The sequence below is a fragment of the Musa acuminata genome, chromosome BXJ1-2 (assembly GCF_036884655.1).
Source record: "Musa acuminata AAA Group cultivar baxijiao chromosome BXJ1-2, Cavendish_Baxijiao_AAA, whole genome shotgun sequence".
Lineage (NCBI taxonomy): Eukaryota > Viridiplantae > Streptophyta > Magnoliopsida > Zingiberales > Musaceae > Musa > Musa acuminata.
Genome location: NC_088328.1, coordinates 475,002 through 485,061, shown reverse-complemented (window position 1 = coordinate 485,061; position 10,060 = coordinate 475,002). Strand labels below are relative to the sequence as shown.

Here is a 10,060-nt window from a genome sequence, read left to right as displayed (position 1 = left end):
AGCGATGCTTGTTGCAGTCGCTGCGTGGAGGGATCGCTACTACAGAGGGCTAGGAGGCAGCGATGGTGGTGCAGCTGGGGGCAGCGCCGCCAAGGGCTCGCCGCTATGGTGGATACAATGGCATCGATGGGAGGTAGCGATGGTGGTGCGGCTGGGGGCAGCACCACCAAGGGCTCAATGCTGCGATGGCTGCGATGGCATTGATGGGAGGTAGCAATGCTTGTTGTCATCGTTGTGTGGAGGGATCACTGCTGCTGAGGGCTGGGAGGCAGTAATGGTGGTGCAACTAGGGGCAATGCCGCCAAGGGCTTGCCGCTATAATGGCTATGGTGGCGTCGATGGGAGGTAGCGTTGGTGGTGCGGCTAGGGGTAGTGCCACCAAGGGCTTGCCGCTGCGGTGGTTGCAATGACGTCGATGGGAGGCAGCGATGCTTGTTGTCATCGCTGCGTGGAGGCATCGCTACTGTTGAGGGTTGGGAGGCAGCGATGATGGTGAAGTTGGGGTAGCACCCAAGGGCTCGCCTGCGATGGTGCGGATGGAAGGCAACATTGCTCTGTCTCTATTGCACTATGGAAGGAGGTGCTAGTGATGCCGAGGGATCGTGTGCAGTTGAGGAAATGGCGGTGGCTGCGGTGGTCGTGGTTGCCTTATTTTGATCGCCATGAGAAGGGAAGTAGCGGTGCGACAGGCTGAAGTAGGGATGCGGGCTGCCAGGAAGCTAGGGCGGTGGTGTTGGGTAGGGGAAGGTTGGTGACCGGGGAGCAGTGGCGGCGGTGGTTAGCGGTCGGGAAGCGGTGGCGGCGATGGAGAAGGAGAAGGAGGCCGAGGGTTGCGGTAGCGACAGCGGAGGATGCTCTGTTGTTGATGCCGATGGAGGAGAGGAATCGGCGTCTGCAGCTGCGACCCTAGAGGAGGCAGCTAGGGTTGCGACTGGGGGGCGGGCGACGGTGAGGCAGTTGGGAAAAGTGATGGACAGTGGTGGTGACGCAGTTGGAAACAAGGGCATTCGGTGAGTTGCCCTATTTCGATTGTCACGAGGAGGGAGGCAACCGACGGCTGCAGCTGCAGCCTAAGGGGAGGTGGGTGGTGGTGGAGAAGGAGGCAATGGTGGTGGCGCGGTTGAGAGTAGCGTCACCAATGATCGCTGAGGAGGGGAGGTCGAGCGGCTACGGTTGCAACCCAAGGGGAGGTGGGTAGCAGTGGAGAATGAGGCGGTGGTGGTGGCTCATGTGGGAGGCAACGGGCGGCGGTGGCCTTTGGCGAGGAAGCGGGCGATGGTGGTCACTTGCTGGAGAGCAATAGTGGCGGGTGGGCTGGCCGGAAGTAGGGGATGCGGCCTGTCGACCTTCTCTTTGCTTCTCTCTCTCTCTCTCTTTCTCTTTTTGTTTTATGATGATAGCTACTTGGTAGCTGGGCAGCAGTAGTGGCGTTGGAGAAGGGGCAGCGGTGGTCACTAGTCGGGACGCAGAGGTTCCTTCTCGATTGAGAAGGATTGGCATTCGTGGGCTTCACCCTTCCTCACACAAATTTCTTTCTCTCTCTCTCTTTTTTTTTTTTGCTAACTACGGTAACACTAAAGCGAGAATGCCAAGGATCATCGCTCTGATACCAAATAATAAGACCCTATGGTCTTATCGTCAAAGAAAGAAGAGAAAAAGGGATAATCGCTGTGAAGGGATCGGCCTCCTTGATCGCTTCGAGGGGATCGACCTCCTAAAGTTTGTCATAACAGACTAGAATAATATTTTATTGATTGATTGATTGAAACAAAAGGTTACATCACTATTTATAGAGTTCCACCTAGAGTTCATCAGGACTTGGACTCTTAATAATAAATAAATATTAAATAAATTTTTATCTAATTCTAATTAAATTAAATAGACCCAGTAAATATTATTAAAAGCTCATAAATAAAAAGGTCCTAACACCAACTGTACGACAACACTGAACATTTTGTGAACTGTGTATATTTTGCGTTGCTGTCGTAGTTTGGTTGAATCCATCTTCCATAGCTTGTCATTTATTGAAGCCATCATGCAAAAAAAGAAAACAAAACAGTGGCGGCACCTTTTGTTGAGCTAAAGTGGAAAAGTCATCCTTATGATTTTGTCTATGTATTTTTGTAGTTTTGAATCGACATACTGTATAGAGTGAAACAAACAAAGTTATGAGACGTTTTTCAGTTGGAATATTCTCTCTATAAACAAAACATAAAATCTTGGTAAAATATTTTTTGGATTTAGAATTGCCAACACCAATGGAAAGAAATGGGCTGTCGGTCCACATCATCTGTCAAAAAGATCAAACACGTATTCAAGATTCTTCAAAATCAAAACATTTATTGAATTACTAAAAGATTACAGAGTGCTAATTGATTACTCGTATTTTATGATAGTTTCACCAACTTCGTTACTCCTCAAAATTTGGTTTAACATCCAACACAATAATATAAGAATTCAAGAATTTTAAGAAAATGCACTATTAATTTTACACACACAAATCTTACATCACCGAACTTTTAGTTAAGAGAATCCTGAAATTTTTATAGCGGCTTTAATTTTGTACTCGATTAAGGTAGTCTGATAAATTGATTTTCTGTAATCAGGTTATATTTCTTATTGTATTAGAAGGTTTATCTGATTTGGTATAAGGAAAGAAACCCATCTCAACCTAACTAGAGACTCTTAATTGTTTGATTTAAGGTTAAGATGAGGAAAGTGTCCTTGCTCACCTTAAATAGGTACTCAAATCGATTTATAAGTATGACTTCAAGAGAGACAAATTTTTTTGATTCATGTATATATATATATATATATATATATATATATATGTATATATATATATATATATATGTATATATATATATGTATATATGTATATATATATATGTATATATGTATATATATATATGTATATATGTATATATATATATATGTATATATGTATATATATATATATGTATATATGTATATATATATATATGTATATATGTATGTATATATGTATATATGTATATATATATATATATGTATATATATATGTATATATGTATATATATATATAAATGTATATATGTATATATATATATATGTATATATGTATATATGTATATATGTATATATATATATATATGTATATATTTATATACATACATATATATATATATATATATACATATATATATATATATAATTATGTATATATATATCTATATGTATATATATATATGTGTATGTATATGTATATATATATATGTATGTATGTATTTATGTATGTATGTATATATATATATATATATACATACCTGAGATCATGACAATAAACCTTCTATGCCAATTCACTTATATGCATATATCATCCTACCTTATTTTTTAGGTTGTGCATAATATACCTAATGCATATTATACATGTTAAACCCACACATATCACATATAGGCACTTTCGAGGAGGCGTGGTTTAACTACAGCCTTGAGAGGCACTGCCTTGGGAAGCACGGCGCCAAATTTTTCCTTCATGTCGAGCTCCTCTACGTCATCGGCAAGCTTCCAATGAAATGAGTGCAACAAAGACCCGAGCCCGTACTGCAGCATGATGAGTCCTGCATGCATTCCGACGCAGATCCTTCTCCCGGCGCCGAAAGGTATCAGCTCGAAGTCGTTCCCCAGTGGCTCAATCTTGGCGTTTCTACCGCTTAAGAACCTCTCCGGCTTGAACTCCATGTTGGGCTGATGCCCATATTCAGCCCATGTGGGCTTTATCAGCCCACAGCCCACACCCTCTCTTAACCTAATCCTAATTAAGATTAGGAGGGTGTGGTGGCTACGTTTTAGAGGCAGATTAAGGCTATAAAAAGGCAGCAACGAGGCAGATCTTTGAGGCCACGGGATTCCAAAGAGAAGAAGGAGATCAAGGCAGAAAAGGAAGAGAAAGAAAGGGAAGAAGACAAGGACAACGTAGAGAGACTGTTCACAATCATCTAGCAGTGTTCTCATCTCAGGTTAGATCAAATCTACAGTAGACTCTTGCTGTGATTACTTGGGGAGGTTTTAGATATTGTGGGCAGTGACGTGATCCTTGTATCCCAGTTATTCTCTTGTGGTTGTTGCTAGGGTTTTGGGCAAGAGATTGAGATTTGTATATTCATTATTCTCATAGTGGATTATCTCTAGTTTGCCCCGTGGTTTTTACCCTTCACATTGAAGGGGTTTTCCACGTATATCTTGGTGTTCTGTTTGATTGTGTTTCCATTTTATTCCGCTGCGTATTTTGGTCTTCTAGTATTTGTTCCTATACAAAGGTTATTCCTCTTTTTATCCCCATCAACTGGTATCAGAGCGGGGTTTTGGTGATTTAATTTTTGTATTTGAACATGGAGGCCAGTAATATTTCTCGCATGATTAGTTTAAATGGAAATAATTGGATGATATGGAAACCAAGAATGGAAGATCTCTTGTATTGCAAAGATTTGTATGGACCTTTGCAGGGGGATAGTGCAAAACCTACAACTATGACAGATGATGAGTGGAAGAGGTTAGATCGAAAAACAATTGGGTTTATTAGACAGTGGCTTGATGATAGTGTCTTTCACCATGTTTCTACTGAAATTTCTGCATATTCTCTTTGGAAAAAATTGGAAAGTCTCTATGAGAGAAAAACAGCTGGCAATAAAGCTTTTTTGATCAGAAAACTTGTGAACCTAAAATATAGAGAGGGTGCTTCTATTGCTGAGCATTTGAATGAAATGCAGAGTATTACTAACCAGTTATCCTCTATGAAAATGTCTCTTGATAATGAGTTGCAGGCATTGTTACTTCTCAGTTCATTACCAGAAAGTTGGGAGACACTAGTGGTTTCCCTCAGTAATTCTGCACCAGATGGTATTGTCACTATGAGTCAAGTAACAAGTAGTTTGTTGAATGAGGAGTTGAGAAGAAAGAGTTCAGCAATATCTCAGAATGATTCACAGTCACTTATCTCAGAGAACAGAGGAAGGTCAAAGTTCAGAAGCAGTTCACGTATGGGTAGGAGCAAGTCAAGATCAAGAAAAGATATTGTTTGCTATAACTGTGGTGAGAAAGGACATTACAAGAACCAATGTAAGCAACCTAAGAAGAACAAGAAAAAGGGAAAAGAAGTGGAGTCTACAGAATCAAAGGATAATACTACAGCTATAGTGCAGGGTGGTGATTATTTGATTTTGTCTCCTTCTGATGATATTTTTTCTTGTGTGTGTCAGGATCTTGAGTGGGTGATTGACACAGGTGGTTCTTATCATGCTACACCTCGGAGGGAGTTTTTTGCTACATACAGGTCTGGAAACTTTGGTGTTGTCAAGATGGGCAACTATGGCACAGCAGACATCATTGGCATGGGTGATATCCATTTAAAGACCAACCTTGGCTACAAATTGGTACTTAAGGATGTGAGGCATGTGGTTGACTTGAGGCTGAATTTAATTTCAGTTGGAAGACTAGATGATGAAGAGTATGAAAGCAGATTTCACAGAGGGCAATGGAAACTCAGTAAGGGTTCTCTTGTTATAGCTAATGGAAAGAAATGTCATACTTTGTACAGGTTGCAGGCTAAAGCTTATGGTGAGCAGTTAAATGCTACAGAGAAAGACTTCAGTATGGAGTTGTGGCATAGACGATTGGGACACATGAGCGAGAAGGGGCTGCAAACTCTTTCCAAGAGAGAGGTATTACCAGATCTCAGAGGTATACATCTGAACCCTTGTATTGATTGTTTAGCTGGTAAACAACATAGAGTTTCATTTGCTAGTGCTGCTTTGTCTAGAAAAATGCATGCCTTAGACCGTGTTTATACAGATGTATGTGGTCCTTTGAGGACAAAAACTCCTGGTGGATCTGTTGATGTTCTTGGTATAAGTGGTGCACTTTATTTTGTCACTTTTATAGATGATTTTTCTAGGAAAGTTTGGGCCTATGCTTTGAAGACCAAAGATCAGGTTATTAATGTCTTTAAAGAGTTTCATGCCAGGGTTGAAAGGGAGACAGAAAGGAAATTGAAATGCATAAGATCAGATAATGGTGGTGAGTATACAGGATTGTTTAATGACTATTGCAGGTCACATGGAATCCAACATGAGATGACAGTTCCTGGTACATCTCAGCATAATGCAATTGCAGAGAGGATGAACCGCACCATCATGGAAAAGATCAGATGTATGCTTTCACAGGCCAAGCTACCCAAAAGGTTTTGGGATGAGGCTTTGAGGACTGCAGTTGATGTGATCAACTTATCACCATGTACAGCTCTAGATGGTGATGTTGCAGAGCATGTATGGTCAGGGAAAGATGTTTCCTACAGGCATTTGAGAGTGTTTGGTTGTCGCGCATTTGCACATATTCCAGACAATGAGAGGTCCAAGCTGGATGGTAAGTCTAAAGAATGTATTTTTCTTGGTTACTCACATGATCAGTTTGGTTACAGGCTTTGGGATCCAGAAAAGGGATCCAGAAAAGCAGAAGGTGTTCAGGAGCAGAGATGTGATCTTCTTTGAGGATCAAACCTTTGAGGATTTGAAGAAGAAGGCACCAGCCAAGACTTCTGCAGAAGGATTAGCAGATTGTGACCCAGTTACTCCTCCAGTATATCAGGGTGATGGGGGAGATATGCAGGAAGATGGTGTAGAACCTGATATTGATCTACCTGTAGGACATGTTGAGCAAGAAGAAGTAGGAGAGCAAGTTCCCGTAGAACCTCAGTTGAGAAGATCTTCTAGACAACGTCAACCTTCCAGAAGATACTCTACATATGAGTATGTGATGCTTACTGATGCAGGTGAACCAGAGAGTTACCAGGAAGCAGTTGAGAGTGAGCAGAAAGAGGAGTGGTTAGCTGCTATGCAGGAAGAGATGGATGCTCTTCAGAAGAACCACACTTATGATTTGGTGCTGCTACCAAATGGAATGAAGGCCTTGAAGAACAAGTGGGTTTTTAGGTTGAAGACTCAAGAATATTGTTCTCAACCAAAGTACAAAGCTAGATTGGTTGTGAAAGGCTTTGGTCAAAAGAAAGGTATTGACTTTGAAGAGATATTTTCTCCTGTTGTTAAAATGTCTTCTATTCGTGTTGCTCTTGGTATTGCTGCTAGCCAGGACTTGGAGGTTGAGCAGTTAGATGTGAAGACAGCTTTCCTTCATGGTGATTTGGAGGAGGAAATTTATATGGAGCAACCAGAAGGCTTCAAAGTCAAAGGTAAAGATAATTTTGTCTGCAAGTTGAAGAAGAGCTTGTATGGGCTAAAGCAAGCTCCAAGACAGTGGTACAGAAAGTTTGATTCATTTATGACAGAAAATGGATACAAAAGAACGGCTTCAGATCATTATGTGTACATCAAATGGTTTGGTGAGGATTTTATTATTCTCTTACTTTATGTTGATGACATGCTTATTCTTGGGAAAGATATGTCTAAAATTGACAGGTTGAAGAAGGAACTGAGTGAGTCTTTTGCAATGAAGGACATGGGGCCAGCAAAGCAAATACTAGGCATGCAGATTTTCCGTGACAGGAAAAACAAGAAGATTTGGTTGTCACAGGAGAAAAACATCGAGAAGGTATTGGAAAGATTCAGTATGAGCAATACTAAACCAGTTGGTTCTCCTCTTGCAGGTCACTTCAAGTTGTGCTCAGAACAGAGTCCGTCAAGTGATGAGGAGAAGGAGAAAATGCAAAAGGTTCCTTATGCTTCAGCAGTTGGAAGTTTAATGTATGCAATGGTATGTACGAGGCCAGACATCGCATATGCAGTGGGTGTTACTAGCAGATTTCTTGCAAATCCAGGCAAAGAGCACTGGGCAGCGGTGAAGTGGATTTTTAGATATCTCAGAGGGAGCTCTAAGGTTTGTTTAAGCTTTGGAGGTGGACCACCTGTGTTAAAAGGTTACACAGATGCAGATATGGCAAGAGATATAGATACGAGGAAGTCTACTTCAGGTTATGTACTTACTTTTGCAGGGGGAGCTGTGTCATGGCAATCCAGGTTGCAAAGGTGTATTGCTCTCTCCACCACAGAAGCAGAATATATTGCTGCTACAGAGGTATGCAAAGAAATGTTATGGATGAAAGAATTCTTACAAGAATTGGGGCTGAAACAGAAAAATTATGTGGTGCATTGTGATAGCCAGAGTGCAATCCATTTGTGTAAGAACCCAATGTTTCATTCCAAGTCAAAGCATATAGATGTCAGATACCACTGGATTCGAAATGTATTTGAAGAGAAGCAGTTGCAGCTTCAGAAAATTCATACAGATGACAACGGAGCAGACATGTTGACGAAGACCTTACCAAAAGAAAAACAGGAGATATGCCGACAGTTGGTCGGCATGGCTTCACATTGAGGAGTCATGGGACAGCCTCCCTTATGGGCTGAAGGGGGAGGTTGTTGGGCTGATGGCCCATATTCAGCCCATGTGGGCTTTATCAGCCCACAGCCCACACCCTCTCTTAACCTAACCCTAATTAAGATTAGGGGGGTGTGGTGGCTGCGTTTTAGAGGCAGATTAAGGCTATAAAAAGGCAGCAACGAGGTAGATCTTTGAGGCCACGGGATTCCAAAGAGAAGAAGGAGATCAAGGCAGAAAAGGAAGAGAAAGAAAGGGAAGAAGACAAGGACAACGCAGAGAGACTGTTCACAATCATCTAGCAGTGTTCTCATCTCAGGTTAGATCAAATCTACAGTAGACTCTTGCTGTGATTACTTGGGGAGGTTTTAGATATTGTGGGCAGTGACGTGATCCTTGTATCCCAGTTATTCTCTTGTGGTTGTTGCTAAGGTTTTGGGTAAGAGATTGAGATTTGTATATTCATTATTCTCATAGTGGATTATCTCTAGTTTGCCCCGTGGTTTTTACCCTTCACATTGAAGGGGTTTTCCACGTATATCTTGGTGTTCTGTTTGATTGTGTTTCCATTTTATTCCGCTGCGTATTTTGGTCTTCTAGTATTTGTTCCTATACAAAGGTTATTCCTCTTTTTATCCCCATCACTCCAGGGGATGCTCCCACACATCGGGGTCTCTCCCGATGGCCCATACGTTGACGATGAGCCGTGTGTTTGGGGGGATGTGGTAGCCATCCACCTCGCATGCCTCGAAGGTGTAGTGTGGGACGCCGAGCGGCGTGGAAGGGTGCAGTCGTAATGCCTCTTTGCAGATGGCACGTAAGTAGGGAAGGTTTGGCATGTCAGACTCTTCAAGCCTGCGGTTCTTCCCGATTACTTCGTCCATCTCATCTTGAGCTCGCTGCAGGATGGTTGGGTTCCTTAGCATTTCTGCGAGCGCCCATTCGATTATGATGGATGATGTATCGGTTTCGGCAATAAACATATCCTGACAGGAGAAGAAGTTGCTGTTGGCGTGGTAGCAAACATGCATGATGAAATTATAAAACAGGAGAGCCTCCAATAAAGTACGCATTAGGGTAATATCTTTTCTCCTCTTGGGAGAATCTTATGCGACTCAAAAAATGGTGCCATAATCGAGCAGACAATGTAGGAATTCCTTAGGAACTCATCTGCTTACGTTTTGTGGCTCTCTATTGTATGTATATCTAGTGCTGGTTTGGTTGCAGGATCCAACACCTGTCCTGAGATAACAGAAGGAACGTTTTGGAGATAGGGGGTCAATAGAATTTGCGTACGTCGCTAATTGGATGTCTGTAGCGAAGAAGAGGGGGGAAGGAGAGAGAGGGAAAGAGAGCTCACAGAGATAAATCCCTTCATGTTGACATCAGAAAGCGACACCCCATCAGCGTCAACCCTGTTGGCCATCACAAGAGGATGGACTGGAACCTGCGGCGGAGGAGGAGGTGGACGACGACTCCCAAGAGGATGCCGGCAACGAGAACGATGTCGAGAGCCATCGAGATCTTTGTGGTGCCGAGACGTTGGTATTAGAAGTGGGTTAGTGATGCGTATATGTAGACAGAGAGCTAAGCACGGCAACGTAAAGCCTACGGAAGGGCTGATGTCATGTTTGGTGGTCTCAGCGACACCTGTCGTCGGAAAGAGTTGCTTAATTGAAACCCACAATCCACA

The 10,060-nt window shown here is 42.3% G+C and overlaps 1 protein-coding gene across 1 annotated transcript; it reads right to left on the bottom strand.

The window, feature by feature from the left end:
• Positions 1-3,426: 3,426 nt before the first annotated feature.
• On the bottom strand, positions 3,427-9,829 carry LOC135612185 (flavonoid 3',5'-hydroxylase-like). The gene is made up of 4 exons (XM_065108094.1): positions 9,728-9,829; positions 9,013-9,353; position 8,878; positions 3,427-3,714 (listed from the first exon to the last, which is right to left on the bottom strand). Exons 1-4 carry the CDS (start codon positions 9,791-9,793, stop codon positions 3,427-3,429), a joined length of 696 nt encoding a protein of 231 aa, XP_064964166.1. The 5' UTR covers positions 9,794-9,829.
• Positions 9,830-10,060: the final 231 nt, after the last annotated feature.